The sequence below is a fragment of the Drosophila virilis genome, chromosome 4, assembly GCF_030788295.1.
Source record: "Drosophila virilis strain 15010-1051.87 chromosome 4, Dvir_AGI_RSII-ME, whole genome shotgun sequence".
In the NCBI taxonomy this organism is placed as follows: domain Eukaryota; kingdom Metazoa; phylum Arthropoda; class Insecta; order Diptera; family Drosophilidae; genus Drosophila; species Drosophila virilis.
The window spans coordinates 27,115,845-27,136,988 of record NC_091546.1 but is presented as its reverse complement, the minus strand read 5'-3'; the positions used below and the strand labels follow the sequence as shown (position 1 = coordinate 27,136,988).

At 38.5% G+C, this 21,144-nt stretch overlaps 2 protein-coding genes and 1 long non-coding RNA gene across 4 annotated transcripts in view; 1 reads left to right on the top strand and 2 right to left on the bottom strand.

Annotated features, from left to right (window-relative positions):
• Positions 1-21,144, top strand: part of beat-Ib (beaten path Ib) — a 189,186-nt gene that overhangs the window by 111,105 nt on the left and 56,937 nt on the right. The window contains exon 3 of one of the 2 annotated variants that reach the window (XM_070208878.1): positions 11,818-12,130. The gene's annotated coding sequence lies outside the window, so the exon portion shown is untranslated. Of the gene's footprint in view, positions 1-11,817; positions 12,583-21,144 lie in introns of both variants that reach the window. The other variant, XM_070208877.1, reaches the window with a different exon arrangement.
• Positions 17,022-18,785, bottom strand: LOC6634261 (uncharacterized). Its single transcript, XM_002057507.4, has 4 exons — positions 18,596-18,785; positions 18,134-18,532; positions 17,468-17,772; positions 17,022-17,374 (listed from the first exon to the last, which is right to left on the bottom strand). Exons 1-4 carry the CDS (start codon positions 18,715-18,717, stop codon positions 17,127-17,129), a joined length of 1,074 nt encoding a protein of 357 aa, XP_002057543.2. The 5' UTR covers positions 18,718-18,785; the 3' UTR covers positions 17,022-17,126.
• On the bottom strand, positions 19,343-20,214 carry LOC26531008 (uncharacterized). Its single transcript, XR_001449836.3, has 2 exons — positions 19,794-20,214; positions 19,343-19,734 (listed from the first exon to the last, which is right to left on the bottom strand). It is a non-coding gene; the product is annotated as an uncharacterized lncRNA (long non-coding RNA).

Below are 21,144 nucleotides of genomic sequence, written 5' to 3'. Positions count from 1 at the left end.
GCCATCATTTGCATTGTGTGCGCGCAAGGGGCGGCAATTGCATTTTAAATGCAGCTGCCACGCCCCCCCCCCTCGTGCCAAACGCCCCCTGCGGCATATCTCAGCGCCGCCAACGACTGTTAAGTAGACAGCATATTGTGTGTGCGTGTGCGTGTGTGTGTCGGTTGTACAACTGAGGCAACGTTTTTATAGAGTGCAACAAACACACAACTCTACCCCTCTCGCTCTCTCTCCTGCACTTCTCTTTCTCTCGCGCCACCTTTCCTGCTGCCCCTCTTGCGCTCATTGCTGCTAATATGCAAAATACAGTTGGCCCGCAGTCACCACGTTTCAAATATATTTTTTTTGGGTTTCGCATACTTCTGTATGCCCTTGCGTGATGTAACTTAAATTAGTCACGAAATTGAAATATAAATAGAATTAATAAAAATACTTCTAGATTATACATTAAGAAGTTGCCATGTTTCTGATGTATTTTTATCGTCAAAAGTTAGCCCTAAGACGGTGTTTCGGTAAATGGGAACCACAAATCACGTTGTTAACATAATTACCGCATAAACTTTCTTGTCTCGACTAGATGAGAAACAGCTCACTCTTGCTAGTTGTCAGGCAGGGTATTAAATATGCGACACTCCAAAGACAAGCATTTTTTTCTGTTTTTTTTTGCGAATTTGCTGTGCCCCCCAAACTTCAAACTAAGCATAAAGTGTTGCCTAATGGGTTTTGAGTGTTTTCGACGACTACAACAACAGCAACAACTGCAGCAGCAGCAGCAGCAGCAGCAACAACAACTGCAACTGTAACAGCAGAGAATAGAACAGAGAGCCCTGAAATGTATGCTACGATATTTTTGTTGTTACTTGGCAAAAGTTGGTCATTAGCGCTGCCTCTGTTGCCGCTGTAGTTGCTGTTGTTGCTGCCTCAGGGCCCTTTGCTGCAAGAACAAGAAGAAAAACAACAACAAAAACAACAAGAACAACAGCAACAACAATAGAGTAAATAACAATTAAAAATTGTTATGCAGCGCAAAAATCTCCTAATGACTACGTTTTGCCTCTGAGGTCAAGGATAAATTGCTTTTGTTTGCCTCGTTTTTGATTATCGCATTTGTTTGCATATTTCGAATGTTGGCGAAACAGTTTCCTATTGTTCAATTAATTAAAGGAACATTAGCGTAACAGTATTGGTAAACGAATGCAAAAAAAAAACAAGTGTGGGAAAGTGTTTAGCTTTGTTTCGCTTCGCTGAAGCTCATAAATTAAAATTGCCAATTAAATGTTGAAAGGGAATATTAAAAAATATATAATAAATAAAAAAAATGGATTTATAATTGTGATATATTAACTTACTTCTTATATAAAAACTATACTGCGAAATCTGGCTAAAATTGTCATATATAAAGTGTTGTAAAATGTATAAGAATAATTATTTAATTAATAAGATATAATTTAAATTAAAAACTTCCTAATTAAGGCAGAAATTTAAATTAAAATTAAAAAGAAAAAAATATATAATAAAATGTTAATCAAAATCTTTCAAGCATAGGATGACTTTAATAAAAATTAAAATATTATTTCTATATATAAAGTCTTTATAAAATAAAAAAATATGAGCTTATTTTGATATCCCTTAACAAATCCTTTATTAAACTCTTAAATTAACTTAAATCTCTGCACAAGTCACAAAAATGGAAACCCAACAAAAATATATATATATATATATATGTATAAAATTTCACCTTACTCTTCGGATACGCATATAAATCTGTTATTATCATTGTGACACCAACAAATTATGATTGAGAATGTCCCCAATCTATGCGCTGGACCTGACCCCAAGGGCAGGGCCAAAATAAAGGCAAATGTTCTGTGACCCAAGCTCTCCGCCCAGCCTCGGCCGAAAGATGACAAGCGGCGATCCGTGATATGAAAATCAAGTTAAATAAATCATTTAAATGATTACAGCTTAACTTTTGGCGCTTTTAAGCGAAATTAAATGAAGGATCAGGGCAAAGGATGCTCTGGCTAGCTGCTGGTGCTACTGCTGGGACATATTCAAAACATAAAAATTATTTATTGGCAACGTTGTGGCAAGCGTCTTGAGCGGCATAGTGAAGAACAAAATGTAACCCAAATCTATGTAAGTGAATCAAGAGAAATCACTTAAGTATATTTTTATGCTGGACATGCTGTCAGGAATTACAAATACAACGCGACACGCAGGCACGCACGCACGCAGGCACCAACGCACCCACGCACCAGCAGGACGAAAAGGACAGACAAGCAGACAGACAGTTGTGGGTCGGGACTCGCTTGGTTGGTTTGCCCAGGAGGCTTTTCTGGCCTGGCCTGGCCTGCCTGGCCAAGGCAAGTTGTGCTAAAGAAGTGCCATCAAAAGGACATCAACACGTAGCAAATAAAGGACATGCCACAAGGATATGCGACATGGAGAATGCTGCCGCTGCTGCTGCGGCTGTTCCTTTTGCCATTCGCTACATTGCAAAATTATTATGATTTATATAGCCTTTGGGAATGCGCACAGCTCAGAGACTCGCAGGCCCAGACAAACACAAAGGACATGGCCAGCATAGGACTAGTCAGTGCGTATGTGTGTGTGTGTATGTATGTGTGCCACAATCGGCGTCGTCGTCGTTGTCGTCGTCGCATTGGCCGCAAAACTTTTGCCGCTGCGACAAAATAGAAAACTTTCTTGGCATAATTCTTTCTATTTGCCTCCTGCTGCTGCCTGCTGCCTGCCGCCTGTCGTCGAACTTTGCCTCGGGTCGGTTCGACTACTCGAAATTAGGTTAACACTGACGAATTAAGGACATTAGCGTCATAAAGAAATAAGTAATGAAAGCAGCAGTAGTAGCAGCAGCAGCAGCAGCAGCAACTTGCAACATCTTTTCTTTCTCTCTTTTTATTTTCTTGCTGAGTGCGTAAAGCGACAGCAACAACAACAAATTGTAGAAAATATTTTCCTTTTCGTTCTCTTTCAATGCGTTTGCTGCAGGCGTCGCATTTAGAAGGCGCTGCACGCAGTTGCTCTGCCAAGGATATACCATAGACATGATATGAATGTCCTTACTAAGTGATGTGGCGGGGGCGGGGGGGGGAGGTGGCTGTTTGAGTCCTATGTTGTCCTATTGACCCGCTCTGCTGTTTGCTGCTTGTGTATGGCCGCCAGCTGTAGTCGGACATGTGTTCATTTGCTTTTGATCTCGGCTGGAAAAAAAAAGAAGGCCAAAGAATAGATTAAAGAAAATGGATACTATAATGACTATTAGCTGCTATTGGCAGTCAAAAGAAAGAAGAATCTAAAAATTGAATAAGCTGGAAATGAACGACAACCATTTAAACAAATAGTTCAAGAGGAAGCTGGATTAACTTTCACAAAAATCAAAGCATTAAATATTTTTTGATGAATTATCGATTATTTGATGCTGTAAAAATTGTTAAAAATTTGTTCAATGATTTCTCAAAACATTTACTATTTTGCCTATCGTTAATTACTATTTTTTTTTTCAAATAGATCGATAGCTTGCAAGGATCGATAACTACTACCTTGACATATTTAATTCTGAATTTTGCAATAGATTTCTACTTAAATTTGGCTATCGCTAATACCGTGTATATACTATGAATAATTTTTGTAATGTTAACCGACTTTCTAGAAATCAATAAGTCACTTCACATATATCGATAATTATTCTGTATACAATAATAAAAATAGATTTATTTACTAAGACCTGAGTACATACAAATGCATTAACATCGATGAAATATGAAGTTGTACATGCCTATCGATAAGTCACTTCACGTGTATCGATAGTTCTGCTGTATTTATCGATAAGTTATAATTAGTCCAATAAGAGTTGAGCGCATACAAATATATAAATAAACGATAAACTATGAATTTCCAAATGGCTTTCGACATACCCCTATATATATTTCTGGTTATTCTGTATACATCGATAAAAGAATTTTCGAATTTTTCGATATGATCTGAGTGCATACATATTCGCATAGAATCGATAATAATACACCGATAAATCAAAAGCATAAGTAAATCAGATGAGATATGAAATGAAACTATCGAAAAGTCACTGCAAATCGATAGTTCTGCAATGCCTTACCTGTCTTAATTGTCTAGACTCCAAAAATGTCCTTAACAACTGACTTAATTGTTTGTTTGTAAGAACTTCAATTGCTGTTCATCAATCGCAACAGCTGCTTATAAAGTTTGTCTGTCACCTACCTGTTTGCGACAGCGTCAAACACGCCCCCCACGTCCACTGCCGCCCGGGAGCTATTGTCAGGCTGTGCCCACATGGCAGCTAATAAAATATTGATTTATAAAATAATGCCCGGCAAAAGCGTTCGTTGGGGCTGCCAGTGCCTGTCAATATTTTGCAAATTTGCCAGCAGGCTGGCAAGCTTATACGCAAATGCCGCCCCCAAACTCAGCCCCTGCGCCGCTCAGCGCGACCCCATGACCCCCTCGCAGTGCCCTGCACTAGCTGCCTAAGCGTAGCGCCCATTCTTGGTAGCTTTGGTAAGTGCTTTTTAAAATCCCGCCCGAGGCGCTTTGTTTGTCTGCAGCGGCAGCTGCTGCGCGGCATTGAACCAAGCGGTCTGCTGGCGGGCAGCGGGCTGCGGGGTGGATTGGTTGCGAGGGGCTGCTGCTTGGGGTAATAACAGTGAGGCTGGCGCTTAAGTAACCGCACAACTTTAAAATTGTTTGAAACCCGCCCCCTCCTTCAGAAAACCGAACTGCAAAGGGAATTCGGGGTTGTGGATTGTGGATAGGGGCTAGTGGGTGGTGGGCGTGGGTGTGGGTGTGGATAGGGGGCAGTGTTTGTTTCACTCAATAAAGCATCTTTGACGTATGTTTTCGTGCTGCTAGCCCCCTTCCCCCCATAAACCCGTTAGCTCGATAAAAATATGAAGGAAGAGCAAAGCCTGCCAGTGGCCGGAAGCTTTATGGCCGGCTCTCAAGTCCTGCGTCCGCTGTGTTTTGTGTCCTGTGTCCTGTGTCCTGTGTCCCATGTCCTCTCCGACGCGGGCGACTGTCTTTTACACTGTTTATTGATGTCTTTTGTTGTTGCTGTTCTTGCTGCTGCTACTGCTGCTGCTGTTGTAGACATTGCTGAAGTCTTTGCTGGCTTTTTATAGAATTTTCTTGGTTTTCAACAACAGTCGAGCAGTCGAGTGGGCGGCTAAATTGGGCGTTCGTTTGGCTTGGCTGGTGCAGCTGCTGCTTTTCTTAGTTTTCCAACATTGGGCCTGTGGTTAGCAGCATGTAAAATGGTTTTATGCTAAAATTTTACCAGAGAGTTTTTCGGCTGCTTTTTGGGCGAAAACTTTTGCGAGGCGTCTTTCGGCGCACAGCTAAAAACAAACGATGACTAAAATTAAGTAACTTATGTATTTCAAGATCGAAGAGAGCTCGACGAACAAAATAAGACCATTAAACCTGTAACTATCAACAGATACTGAGCGGCAATCAAAAGACTGATTATATGAAAACAATAAACAAATTTATAACGCGTTTTTATTGATGGAAAAAATAAATATTTCAAAATTGTCAATTTATTAAAATGAATAATCAATTAAATCTGAATATTTAAAATATAAGTCCATTAAATATTGAATTAATACAAATTTTGATTGACTACTTTTCATTTTTATATATTTTTTTATATATATATAGAAACAAATTCTTTCACACGTTTTTTTCTTTGGGATTAAATTTCATTTTTTTTAAATTAAATTAAATAGAATAATTGTTTTTTTTTTTTAAGTAAACCTTGACTTCTATAAATTATCATTTTTTTAGAATATTATTTCCTCTTCTGGAATATGTAAGATTACGTTCCAAACATTTATTACTTTAGGCTAAAATGTCTTTTGTTGTGGGAAAAGAAAAAATTCCTGCGAACAGTTACAGATATATTTTTACATTTGCAACTCCTGGAGGGAGTCGATTGCATATCAGAATGCAAATCTGTTTCTTAAATAATATGACAAGTTAAAATATCTGTAAACCCTTTAAATTTGGTAGTCTCAATATCTTTTGCAATTTCGAATCGAATCAATGTAATACTTTTTTTTTAATTTACCTACAATTCGCACTTAGAAATATTTCTTTACATTTTACTTTACTTTATTTTCAAATTCAAATTTTGTTCAATTTAATATTGGGTTCGCCAAGGCGAGCGACCACTGTACCTACACTGCATTCAGCCGTACCTTTCACATCCGCTCGGACAGGACACACTCGGGCACATTTCCTGCAGCCCGCAACAACCAACTGCTATTATGCCATACGATAAAAAGCCAACTAGAGGGAAAAAATAAAAAGAAACTAATAAAATATAAGAAAATAGGAAGCCAAAACGAGCGCATAAAAATTGCATTAAAATAGCCGTGCGGATATCCGCAATGGACTCCATTTTCGAGGTTTGTTGGATTTTTCCTCTTCTTTTTATTTGTTTTCTATTTGTTGTAACGGAAATGCAAAAGTAGCCGGAAGTGCAAGTCGTGCAAGAAACTTAACTTACCTGGTCCACCGCAGTTGAGGCCCAAAATTAAATGTTTCCGCAAAAAAAAAAAAAAACGACGACAAGAAAAGGAAATCATCAGAAAATACCAACAATTTTCTTGTCATTTGCCGTGTGGCATTTTGACAGTTTATTGCATACTTTTTGACACATGGCAGCAGCCAAACCCCTCCGCCCGTTCCGCCCTAAGGTGCCCTAGCTCCAGCGCCAGGCCTTGTTCAATTTGGCACATCATTTAGTCAGTCGAGCTCTTGTTGATTACCGTGCTTTGAATCCCCTCGCTGACTTTCTGGCCACTTGTCACCTCCGCTGACATTGACAGCCATTAATCAATCAAGTGGCATTGCCGAGTGTCCAGTGTTGTGAAGGCTGCGAGTGAAACGGGGAGGCATTTAGCAACACACACACACAGCGCGACAATTAGCGACAAGTTGTTGTTACTTTCATTGTTGTTGGCCTTGAAGTGTTTCGCATCTAATGAGATGAACGCCAGAAGTTTTCTGATGACAGTTTTTTTTGGCGGATATCCAGTGTTGGTTTATGCTTGCAGTGGCGTCTAGTTAATAACAGAAAAGGGATTCTCTTGAATATAATACTTGGCAAACAACAATGATAAGATCGACCAACTATGCTCAGCTCATGGAATATTAAACACTCTAAAAAATGCTTTATTTCCGAGCGATTCTTCGTGACAGCTTCATGACTGAGAAATTAGTTTACATAGAAGCGATAGCTCGGCTGTTGCTTCGGATCAAGAACATATATACTTTTTGGGGTTGAATATGTCTACTTCTATGCCTTACATATATCATGTCTAATTTTTAATAACATATGTTGCAATGTAGGTACGTATTGGCTGCTTTAAGCTCGGATCAGCGCATTGAGTACTCTTTATTACTCAATGCGATCAGCGTATCGGTGAGTGAGAACGAGAAGGAGTGAGAGAGAGTGGACATTGTGGATGACGTGTTTTGTTCTTGTGTGGACTGCTGTCTGCGACAGCTTCCACAGAGCGAGTATTGTGGATGGTATGTCGGTCGATGCTTGCGATCCCGTTATACTAGTTCAGCAGTCATTGAGTAATAAAGAGAAAGAGCAGGCGTTTGGATTAAAAGCTCTTTTACGAAATACTTCATGAGCCAAAACGAGCTTGCAAACACAAATTGCAAAATACAACACACCACAAATTCTGTCCTTGCTATCCCTTTTTTTTTTTGAGGCTACAGCACATGATCTTATCTTCTGCAACCTTCTAGCTCATTGTTTTAGTCATGTCTGTTTTTCTTCACTCGCTTTCAAATCGCAAGCGGTCCAGCAAAAGAAAATGGGGCTTCGTGCGCACTGTTATTGTTTACCAGGTGTTGGTGTTTGTTTTTGCTTTCTATAGTAGATGAGCTTTTTTTGGGTTTGATTTTGACCAACCCGATCTGTGTCTCTTGAATTTTAAAGCGGTAATAAAGCTCAGTGTCTCAGTTCATCTGTTTCTCTCTATTACTCAATGAGCACAGGCTATAAAATGGCGCGTACTAGAATTTGAGATCTTGCCGTCGGAGCGCGAGAGAGCGAATTCAACAGAGTTGAGAAAAGAGCTTATCTCGTATAACTGCTTCGCGAATTAGTATTTTTTCGTTTTTGTGGATAAGAAAGATTAAAAAAGTTTTAAGCAATGCATTTTATTAGATACTCTTTAATAGTTTAAATAGTATATCGATTTTATTAATTTAATTAAAATTCTTACGTAAACTGAACGAAAAACAGAGCTAATTTCATTGATTAGCTGGGCGAATCTTGAAATTACAAATTTTGTTAAAAGTTTTTATTTATTGGCTTGCATGACTCACGTGTTTCACATTTTTGCTTGCCACAAAATATCCCAACTCACTTTGCAAAACCTCAAGAGGAGCTGTGCAGGTGAAGTAGATGAAAGCCCACACCTCAATTTCTGCCCCCCGTTAAGCCACACGCCACTGAACCAAAACCGCACCACGCCCCCTGCGCCGCTTTGGCTTCATCAACGTCGCTTCATTAGCTGCGCTCGCTGCGAAAGGCCAATGCCAAAAGGTGTAAAACAAAAAGAGCCAAAAGAACAGCACAAAAGAGAAGAGATGCGAAAAAAAGCTGCTGCTCATAGACAAAGTACAAAACAAAAAAACGACAACAACAAAAGCAGACGTTCGACCAAGTTATACAAAAGAAAAAAGTTGCAAAAAGTAGTAATAACAGCAACAGCAACAGCAACAGCAACAACAACAGCAGCAGCAGCAGCAGCGGCTACTGTTACAGCAACAACAACACAAATGGTGAACAGAGCCAAGCTGCTGCTGCTGCTGCTGCCTGTGGCTGATTGATCTCGTGGGAAATTTTGCACAGTTGCAGCCAACAGCGGGCAACAACAACTGAAATAAAACCTCAACTTTTTTTTGTGCCTCCTAACATTTCCCTTCATCTTTCTCTAACTTGCTCTCTCGCTCTCCCTGCCTGGCTGCTCTATGCTTATTTCTTACGCTGCGTCTTCTTTCTTATGCTTCAGCTCGAAAATTAACTTAATGTCACTTACACTTTAGTGCTTTGGGTTAATTTGGTTAGATTATTGTTAATATCCTTTGGGGTGCTCTCTGTGCGCTGGCAGCCTCTCTATTAGTGTGCGTGCGTGCGTGCGCGTGCGTGTTTGTGTGTGTGTGTGTGTGTGTCAACTCTGGCTGCGTGCGCTCTTTCTGGCCTCTGGGCACATTAATCGGCTGCGGCTCTTGTAAACTTTTCGGCATGAAAATGATGCATTGCTTTTCTTATGACTTGGAAATTGTTTTTGTGTCGCCTCAGAGACATGTCACACACATGTGTATATCCAGCTCAATATTTCTCGCTTTTCTTTAAATAGAGAAAAAAGAAGAAATAATCTAAACATGAATAGGAGCTTCGTAGAAGAAGTCGCAGTTAAGTCGAAAAAACTTTGAATTAAGAAAACTATAAATTGTGTACTCTCCTTTCTTTCCTGTTTTAAAATGGAGAGTTCGCATTGACCAAAGAGAAATAATTTGAGGGGACCTAATTTTGAACTTTTCTTTAGGACATGTTATTGTCACTGTGTTGCAGTTTCTTTACCTTCTTAAAAATGAAAAATCAACAGGCTACAAAGTTCTTTTGAGCTCTCGCTAGAGCACAAAACATTCCTTCCAGCTTGCTTTGGTTTCTTTAAACTAACAAATCTCAAGACAAAGCCATTTCTGAAATCTCTATAAAACGCTGCAGTTGAATGTGACAGGCATGAGAAAAAAACAAACCAAAAAATAAGAATTGCCGTCCATCATAATTGGCCATTAGTCAAAATGGCTAAGAAGTCGGCAAGCAAAGCTAGCTGAATACAAATACTAATGCCAACAAGAAGGGCCATAGATCAAGGACGCGTAGACTTTTTATGTATTTACATAATGCAGACATTGCTACACCCTACCCTTAGCCACGCCCCTACCCCGCCTCCACGCCCTCAACGCTTTGGCAAACTGACTTTGCGGCTAATGCAGATGGCAGGCGAAGCGAAGCGTAAAATGCTTTGTAAATTATTATAGAGCAGCAAGTACCCAAACCAGGTGAGCTAATGGAGGTATGCGTATATAGAGGGTTGGGGGTGGACGGCATATACAAATAAGTATTTTTGCAGATAAACAAGCTGCCAGCACGACGGAGTATGTGCGTATGTGTGTGCAATAAATTTCAATTGACTTATAGACAATGAGGCGCGTGGGAGAAGTTTTCCATTTTGCGTCTAACATACTCTCCCTCGAGTTAACAGAGCCCATTTAAGGCATAAAACAAAACTTGAAAATGCACACACATGTGTTAAACTAATTTCAGAGTATGCCTGTCTCTCATTAAACCTTCAATTCCCACCAACAACACGGGCAATTCAAAATGCATATTTCATTTTGAGGTTTTGGCGCCGCGTCGACAATAAAAACAACATTTTTATGACACAGGCAAATCCAAGTACACACACCCACGTTTAAATTACGCTTTAATTTGTATGCAAGCGGTGGAGGTGGAAAATGGCCAAACACAGCGCCTCTCTCCGCGCTTCTCATGATTATATTAAGCATATTATAGCTGACTTCTAACTAAAGACATGTCAGAGTGTGTGTGTGTGTGTGCGTTAATCGAGAGGTGGAAAATTGGAAAAACATTTAACGCCTCTCTCTGCGCCTCTCATGATTATATTTTAGTCATATTAAAGCTGACTTCTAACGAAAGACGTGTTTGACAGAGTGTGTGTGTTTAAATAGGTGTTTGTGGGGAATAACTCTCCACTAATTTGACCATGTTGTTGTTTTCGCTGTTTAGCTACTTATAATTAAGAACCTCGACTCGTTATATTTAAATGCATAATTTGCAATTAATGGCAACTAATGAAAGCAACAATTTAACGAGAAAGTTCGCCTGTGTGCTGTACGTGTTAATGGGTTAAAGGTGCGTGCTTATATATGATTATCTAAATACCAACATCTTAGATAAGTGTTAAAGGCTGCTATGCTTACTGAACTATTTTTTATTCTATTTATTTTCATATTTACAAGGCAGTCTAAATTAACTAAGATATAGCAATAAAAAATCAATTTGTTTAAAGGCAATACAAGAATAGTAAACAATAATATTAAAATAAAAGCAAAAATAAATAAATAAGCATTAATTTATAACCACATTCGGTTAATCCTTTGATATAATAACATAAAATAACATTTCCTAAAAATGTGAAACCAACAGATAATATACGTTAAACTTTTAAAATAATTACCCATGGGGCCTCAACAAAAGGTCGTAATAATTTCCCAGTATTTCGTTTTGGGACAACTTCTGCATTTGACTGGTCGAAGTGTTAACAGTTTACACAATAATATTCTCAATGATTATTAAATGTTTTAATAAAAAACGTATTATAATTGTTCTTTTTGTTGTTTTTATTTTCAAATGATTTATCTAAATTTTTTGTTTTTGTTAAATTTTTAAAATACATTTATTTGTCGTACTCAATTGTAAAAATTTTACAAAATGCGTATTAATCCCGAGAATTCCGGGTGAGATTTGTTAATGCAATCATATATCAAATTTTCAACATTTTATTTTAAAATTTTCATATGTAATTGTAAATACCGTTCCAATTCTTATAATACAAGAATTACAATGTAACTGTTAACATTATAAAATGTTAATGTTAAAATATCCTTTATCTTAAGCGCTGTTCCTCTCTCTCTCTCTCATTACAGTGCGAAAACAAATGCCCAGCACTTACGCTCAGCTGACAGCAGCCTTTCGTCAAGTTGACTCGCCCGCCCAAAAAACGACGGCGACACGAAACCAAGCCGAGCGGCCGAGAGAGTTCCGTCACGAACGAGCAAGACGATAAAACATTACTTGCTGGAGCGATGCTAGCGACGATGACGAGAAAAATCAGCAGTTCAGCAGTTCCATTGATAACGCGCTACGAAGTGGATCTCTGCCCCAAGCGGGCAAAAGCAGCGCACACGAAGCCGTCGCCGTGGCAAACCAACAAAAACAACAACAAAATAACACGCAAAAGTAAGCAAAACAACAAGAATAACTGTGCGAAACTAACGGCAACTGAATACCGAACGTAAGGCACAGGCGGCTGCTGCTGCTGCTTCTTCTTCAGTTGCATTTTTCATAAATTTCGGCAGCTGCTCGTTCGACGTTTCGTTAAGCGTCGCCCGTCGTCAGTCATTTTGTAACCTTCTGTTTGTCATTACGTGGCGCGTGTGTTTAATTATTGTCGTGTATGTGTGTGTGTGTGTGTGTGTGTGTAAGACGTATGCGAGTGTGTGTGCGTGGTGCGAACGTGTGGCTTAAGGCAGCCACAAGGAATGTGCAAGAAGAACGGTTAATTAAATGAATTGCAACTCTGCAGCAAAGTCATTCACAATATTTGACTGCTTGAAACAATTCGTTCGTTTGTCAAATGTGAGAATTCGATTTTAATTGCTGCAACTATTCGAGCTTAAACTAACAGGCAGGTAAGTTATATACTATATAAATATATATATTTATTTTAAAATTATATTTGCATTATTGGGCCGCTCTTGAATTTACATGAAAGTGATTTATAAGTTTATGTAAATACTAATTTTAAACTTGGGCATTAACTTAATTAGGCGCATGTCTAATTCATTCTTCCATTAAAAACTATTCGCAGTCAGCGCTTGTCAAATATATTTAAATTTATTTCGCATCCTTTACACACATTTTATAATTAGCTCTTTATTTTGTTATCCTTGTTTAGCGAAATTCCTCTTATTATCATTGCCAAATAAAATACGTGCAATTGAAACGTCCTGATAAAAACTACTTATTTAATTAAATTCTCTTCCTGAAACTGGCTGCCTGGGGCGTAAATGAAAAATATTCTATTTGAAAACAAATAGATGTCATGTCATGTCTAAGGACACTCACTCCCACTCAAAATTTTAAATACAACTTTTCAATTACTATAAAATGTTTGTTAAATATTATTGATGAGTTTTCCCCCTTAAAACGTTCTATCAGAATCTCTTTCAAGTAAGGTGGGATTGGCAAACATATGAGTTGATAGTGGAGTTAACCCACTTTGCCTAAAATGTTTAGTTAATGTTTTCAAATCAGATTCTATCCAAAAGTTCTTTAACAATCACCTTATTCTTGATATTGGGCCAAGCTCATAACTTGTTATTCATCCATTGACCAAGTATCAATTTGTGCTCTAACTATTTTGTTGGCTCAGCAATCGTCACAATTTTGGGGCTCAAGCTGCATTTCAATTAAAGTCCTATTAAAATTTCATTAAACAGCAACGCCCACAAAATGGCCACTAATTAGTTTGGCCACACCCAGACCCGTAACGCGACCCATAACAACAAAACTGACCTTCGACCGGGACGCGGGGCCAGCCCAGCCCAGCATTAAACGAACAATTTTTGAGGCATTTTTTCCTATATAGGCCACAAAAGCAGCAGACGGCCTAATTAAACTGGAGGCCAAGGATGTGCACTGGTTTTTTGTTTCTTTTCTTTAAAAATACCCTGTAACTATACAAACGCGGCATATCTAAATTTAGAATGTTAATTCTGTGAAGTTTGCCTCAAAATTTTGTAGTCTCAGAAAATTTCAAAATAAGTGAACGATAAATACAAAATGGCTCTTAAATGAGTTTCAGACCTCACAATTGTGTATGCCCAAGGCAGCTCGAAGTTCAGTGTAGAGTGTCTTTCAAGTCGACTAGAAAGGGCTTACATCATTTTTTAGTAGGGCCAACGCTCAGAGAAATGAAAAAATTGCTGTTATTTTCATTAAATGTGTCGACATTTTCCTTAGCCTTTTCTTGGCTCGAGGAGGGGTGGTACAAGGCGGGACGGGGCGGGTCAGCGGTAGCATCCCTGATGCTCACCCACAGTTGACCTCTGGCGCACTTTTCATACATACATACATATATATATACATATTTATATATCTTTTTTTTATTTTTTATGGTGCTAATTTACGTATTGCTTGCTTTTGGTTTGGGTTTGTTGCGTGGCCCTCATAATTTACATGGGGGCCAAATGTTTTATTTGTTGTGAGAATCGGCGAACTTTCTGCTGTCTGGCAAGCCTGTGATTTGCAGCTGTGTATGTGTGTGTGTGTATGTGTGTGTGTGTATGTGTGTGTGTGTATGTGTGTGTGTGTATGTGTGTGTGTGTGTGCGTGTGTGCTGTCGTCCAGTTGGCGTCGCATAAATTTGTATATACGAGTATTTACAGCAGGCGCCCGCTCTCCTGTTTTCCCTTTCTTTTCGGCTGCGTTCTCTATCTCTGTCTCTCTCTCTCTCTCCGCAGCTGACAGCGACTTAATGAGCTGCGGAAGTTAATGTGCAGCTTTGTTGCTGTTGTTCGCTTTGCTGGTAAATTTATTTGCATATTTGGGTTAATTCTGTTTCTATTTAATGCTGTTGTACAACACTACAACACTATACACAACACTCGCTCGCTCTCTCTCTCTCTCCGTATGACTGGCATATTTATGCCTAAAATGGATTTAAAGATCTTTAAAAAGTGCACAATCCGACTTTATATTAAAAATATTCCTTACGATTTGTCTGATCGTTTGAGAATCTTAACTTGTTGCGGTATGGCACGAGCTGAAGTCAAAGATAATTATTAGTAAATAGATAAATCAGTTCTGTACTCATTAACATAACTAAGGAATCTGAGCAAAAGAGCGAAAATTCGGAAATGGGCTTGTGCTGATGGCAATTGAATATGCAGGAGAAATTACATTTGTTGATTTTGCTTAGATTAGAGCTCATTAGAGCAGTGCTAATTTCAGACAGACATTTTTGCTAGTATAAAAACGTTCTTTTTACGCAATATAAATCCTCTCAGAATTTTTCAGTTGCCCAGCTAAACGTCTTGAAGTTAAACAAAGACGTGGATTTTGTTGGAATAGAAGAAACATATTTATAGGTTTCTTTAGATACATTTTACTCACATATCTATCAAATGCATTTCCTTTTTTTAGCATGCCAGTACATCAATCCGCGCAGAGTTCTCAATTGCTTACTTTTAAGCAAATGTACATTAGAATATCAACATTAAAATGGCTTTCACTTTTAACTTAACTAAATGGTTCTTGTTTTAGTTTTATAATTTTCACATAATATTTCTCGTGATATAGAATTTATTGCTCTTTTAAGGTTTTCGATTTCTCTACTATTTTTCCATGTTTTATAATTTGTTTTGTTCAGTTTTTTAGCCTTCACATATGTTTTTAGCCCCTGCATGAGCTATGCACAAATGCAAACTGAATACTTTCAGCTCGATCCATGTATATTTTATGCGTTTCGATTGCCAAGCTTGCTATAGAAATAGGCGCACTTCAAGCATAAAAGAGCAGACTGGTTCAGAGATAACTTCTCTTCGAATTTCGACAAGTAGCCTACTCAGAGCTCAACTTGACGGTGAATCACTGCACCCAGAAATGGGAGACGCGAAAAAATGGCTTTCAAATGGGCGAAGTTGAAATGCCCTTGAAACTCCATTGTCGATAACCATCAACATTGGGAATAATGGGAATAATGATTGATGAGTAATAAAATTACTAAAAACAGAGAGTGTCTTTAAAAGTATGCAATCTCTTAACGTTACGGCTAGCCCCTATTCTACCCCACCGAATACGGCTGGATATATGAGATAAACTCTTGGCAATGCACTTTATGTCTCATGGCGAACTTAAGATACCCTCAGCTAGTGTATAAATGGGGAAGAAAAATCAAAGTGCTATTGACTTTTGTGTGCCCACAATGGATAACCAAACGTGCTTCTTCGGCAATGTCCTGGCATATGTGCAAATACACACACACACACACACACACACGCATACGCACACGCACACAGGCATCGCAATCACACAATCAATAGCGAAAAATTCTTTGTGTAAACACGTTTCTCTCGTCCATTTCACTGTGCAAGAAAAAGCCAGTAGAAGAAAATGAAAGAAAACTACGACATGAGCGAAATCTGTAAGTGAGCAAATTTTTGTGCAAGACTCTTTAATCAAAGAAGCATTTCGACTTGACTTTTCTTTGGAGCAGATTCTGCTGAGAACATATTTTGGTTTCTAAAGGCAGTTACTGTATTTCTAGCGTGTGCCTGTGTGTGTGTCTGTGTGTGTGTGTGTGTTGCCTATTTGTATGCTCAAGTTCATTAGCGTCAGTCGGTAAATATTTACCAGAGTTGCCAATTTCGTAGCTCTTTTATACTTGCTTCTACTTGACTTTGGCTGCAAGCAACAAACATCATTAAATTTAATTTGTTGCCAATATTGATTGAGCTCATTATGTGAGTGTGCGTCGTTGTGTGTGTGGGTGTGTGTGTGGGTTGATTATGCGAGCTGAGAGAACCGGGGAGATTGTCTAAGTCAAAAGTTGCCCTAGGTTTCGATTTCAAATATATAAACAAATAACGCTTCAAGCGAAATGAGTTACTTAAATAAGTGATTAAACTAAATAACAAGGCTTAGGTTTCGAATCACAGGCTTGTTGCGTAAAGTATCCTTCTATCAAATCGAAATTGAGCCCAACATGAGTTTTTATCCACAGTTTTGATATTTGATTTGAGAATGCAACTTGTTTTACTCTCAAGCCGAAAATAAAAAATAAAATGGCGTTATACAACACTTTTTTTGATGCAGTTCTACCTTGGCCCTAGATTTTCTATCATGCGTGTATCACGCTCTTATGCATAACTTTGAAAAATCGTTCACTTCAGCCATGTAACAAATTGTACTTAAAAGAGCAAAACGCGTCCTTTTGTAGTTTTACATCGATCTTGAGCAGGCTACATTCAAATGTTTTGCATACAGCAAGTTTTTTAAGCTTGCCTTTGGAACTTCTGTGGATAATTCAGCTTAAGGCAAATGATAATATACATAAAGGTTATTTTTATATATAAACTCTTATCTTTAGTCGATTGATATGCAAATTATTTTTATAATTTTGTGCCCGTTTTATATGAAAAAAAGAAAATAATAAGCTGTGTGAACTCGCAAATTATTCACACGGTTGAAAGTAACCCTCATGTCTCGTATCACGCTGGCAATTACAGTTGGCCACTTGGTGTATGGCCTCCAAGGAAGCTTTAACATTATCGAGGAATTCACCAAGGGCGGGTCCCAATAAGCGATCCGTTACTTTTATCTTGCATGCATTACACATAGGCCAATATTTCATGCTCAACACAAGATCCTTACAAAAACGCCTTGTTTTATCGCAAAGAGTATGCGACTTCCTGCGTATACCTGGATGATGGCAATAGAAAAAAAAAAAAAAAACAATAAATTAATTATATGGCAACAGCCTAGTAGAGATATTCCCATTTCAAATTTACTCACTTTTCTCTTTGTCCCATTGCATTTTCTTTTTATTCTCAGTTAAGTGATCCGACGGCAAAAAGATCTGTATGATATCGTATTCACGTTGGTCATAGATCTTGGACTGCTTTTCCGATGGCGGCGAATAGCAGTCGTCAATGTGATCGAAGCCTGCATATGGTACCCAAGTCAGAAATGCGGAATCTGCAAACTTGCGACGGTGCATTTCTAAGATAGCCCTTGTAGACAAAAATTTGGGGCCCACAAGTTGATTGTAAAATCGATAAGACATACATGCTATAAGGTCCTCCATTCTTTGCATATCTCTGGAAGAGTTGAAAAAAGAAGAATAAACAAAAGATAATAGTCAGCATATAATCGACAGATTGTCATTGACAAGCGAAAATCGATTAAAATTTATCGATATTAGTAGCAAACTAATAAATAACTATCGACAGCTCAATAGCGATAAATCAGTCATCGATAAGACACTTACGGATATATATATATATAAAAGCTTATATATCATGGCCAATACGAATAAAGAAGATATACGTAAACTGATGACCGACTATCGTCAGAATATAATCCATAGATTGCAACTGATTGGCGATAATCGATTAAAATGTATCGATAATAGTGGCTTTTCACTAGCAGCTGATAGATAAATTTTGACAAGACACTTACGGATTTCTACAAAAGCTCATAAGTCCTGGTAAATGTTGGGTGCGCATCATGGTGTGCAGCTTGTACGCATACCCGGTCAATAGATCCTCCAAGGAATGAAGCTGCATTTCTTTCAAAAGGAACACATTATTGATATGCTTGCGTACCCACCAGCCCCGAAAGAATGCCTGTATCTTCAACGAGGCATTGTTAAACATGATCAGTATATTTTTCTGTACGCGCTCCTGGCAGGTGCTGATCAGATGCCGCTTGCTAATATATAAACGCCACGATCTCTGCAGAACAGTTGCCGCATGCTGCCTTATCTTCATTGATTGACGGACGCGCCAGCCCCGAAAATGCCTTTGAATTGTGCGTGCCGCCTTGAACTGTTTGTAATCGAGCAACTGCAGCTGAGGGCTACGCACCAGTCATGAGAATATATGACAGACTATGCGAAATTTCAATTGTCGCTGAACTTGCCCGAATTGGTGTTGCTTGAAGTCAATGAAGAGGTCGTCGCTTTCATCTTGTTCATCATCGATGTCCAGGAAAACCGAACGGATAGAGATAGGCGATTTTGTTTTTAAATGCATTCTGCACATACAAATGTGTATATTTTGTAAAGTCCTGTTATGTTTAACTGTGTTACCTTTCTGCTTGGCTATACAATGACATATTTCTAAACATATATCCAGAGACTTGAAAGTCTTGGGTAAACTGTCGCATGGCAGGCTTTTTGTGTGCAGAGTTGGTTTAAATTGTCTATGAAATATATAGCTATCTGTGGCTAACCGAATATTAAACTCGCAGATATATGGCTTCAGCTATTACGAGTAAAAATAGTGTAGCATGTTATTGCAAGATTTTGGTATCTTGTCAAATAAAACATTTTCAATTCTTCCGATGTAGCTATATCGTAATCTGATGTCTATTACATCACGGCATTATAAAGCGATATATGTCGAATAGCAGCTCGATTTCAACTAATTAAATATCAGGCACGCCCTATTTAAGCCGATCCATTTCTCTCCAAGAATCACGAGTTTCATACAGATTTGTATTCCGAGCTTATGACATCGAGCAGAATTTTATTCATTTTCTTTGTATTGCAGTTTTATAATATATCTCTTGTTCTACAGTGTATACAAATACAGATTCCTAGACAGTCTCCCTTCCCCAGGAATGCAGCAGTGCATTAATGTGCGGATACCCTCCCAAGGCCAACCATTTGTTTTGTATATTTATTGCCAAAGAGAATTACTGTATTGATAAACCAGAATTTACAACAACTCCACCATCCGAACAGATAAACAACAAATTTCTCCCAGATAGTCGTACGAAACTATTCCAGTGCAATTTTCGAAAGAAGCCACTGAGCGTGAACAAGTGAATCAGATGACAGTGTACCATATCGTGAAGCCCAGGATTTAAGATATGAGAGAAGACCCCCCAGGCGTTCGTAGGCAAGAACAAGCTCGCATGGATCACTGTATAAATAAGATCATGGATCATGGATCACTGAAGATAAGCAACCAACTCGCAGTCATCCTAATTAGAATCCAGGTCTATAATTGATTATATATATTTCGTTATATATATATATATACATCTCTTTGTCACTGCAAATAGAAATTATTTAACCGAGAGCCTTCCTGCTTTAAAAGGAGGGTCTACTTACAGTCCGAGTTATATCCAGTTATGTTTAGGTAAAGCCAGGTATATCCATGCCGATATCAATATCAACAGTATCTCCAAATCAAATTGGAGAATATTTTTTATTTTTTTTTTTGTTTCGTTTTATAGTTTTTTTGTAGTTTTAGTTCCTGTTATTTATTGGTTTTGATTTTTGGAAATTTATTTTTTTTTTTTTTGGTTTTAGTTTTATTAAGTTTTTTTCGCTTTATAACTTTTCTACAAAATTATAAAAAGTTACACTGTTTGCTTAAAATAAGGACCTCTTTGTGTCGACGAGTAATGTTTATTTTTTTTGTTTCGGTTTTCAGTTTTTAGTTTTTTTGATGTTGTTTGTAAGAATCTAAAGAGTGTACTGAGCAAAATACGAAGCTTTGTGTTGAGATATCACATAAAAAAATGATTTGAGTCGAATGCGAAGCCTACTCTGATTGCATATTAATACAGATATATGAATTATAATAATTAATTTAATTGTATTTAATTTAATGCGGAAGTTTGAAGAAGATTGCTGTAAGCTAATTCTCCTCTATGAAAGTCTTTGTATTCATTTCTACACAAATATGTATCTTTGTATATATACTTACATGTGTATGTGTATCTCACTCCCAGAACATGGCACCGACATTTGGGAAATTGTCTTTGGGGCGGTGTAAATTGAATTGCGTGCTGGCTGGAAACTCTTGTTGAATATCGCAGTCAGCTCCTGGGAAAGGACACAGGAACTGGCAGATGGGAGCTTGAGAAACGCAAGTTTAATTCATTTTTAATGCAGGCGCCCGGCATTCTTCTTCATCTTGAAGATGTGCTCGAGGACTCGGCGAAGTAGCGCTTGCTGCATTGCCATGCAGCTGACCAGGTTACTGAGCTGAGTCAGAGAGGCGGGCGGAGTCGGGCGTGGAGGGTTGAGCTAAAGAAAATACTCAGCATACCAAAAAGGCGGAAATCAAAAGTTAAAATAAACTACGTTGTCGTTGGCGGCGGCATCGGCATCGGCATCGGCGTTGGTCGCTGGAGTCTGGTTGTCCTTTGTGGCGCTGCCTGCTGGCTGCTTATAAAGTTGCCGGATATCCGGTTGTTGTCTTCGCTCATTTTTCGCCATCTTTGCCGTGGCGTCCGCGTCCGCGTCCGCATCCGCGTTCGCGTCCTTATGCACGCGCCACACTCCAATACTCCACGTCCTGGAGCACTCGCTCGACAAGGGCTTTGTCCATTGTTGTCGTCGCAGTTTTGTTTAATGTTTCATTTATTTATATTTTCGTAAGGACTGCAGCAGGACACTCGTTGTCCTGGCGCCCACTTGCCAGCCCCGCACACTGCTTGTGTTTTTACTATTT

Bases quoted from the DNA above. Each gene is read 5' to 3' on its own strand.
- LOC6634261 (XM_002057507.4), bottom strand. From the start codon at position 18,717: ATGTGCAGAATGCATTTAAAAACAAAATCGCCTATCTCTATCCGTTCG. The intron at 18,533-18,595 runs GCAAGTTCAGCG...ACTGGTGCGTAG, and splicing joins TTCAAGCAACACCAATTCGG to CCCTCAGCTGCAGTTGCTCG. The intron at 17,773-18,133 runs GTAAGTGTCTTG...CAACTCTTCCAG, and splicing joins ATGAGCTTTTGTAGAAATCC to AGATATGCAAAGAATGGAGG.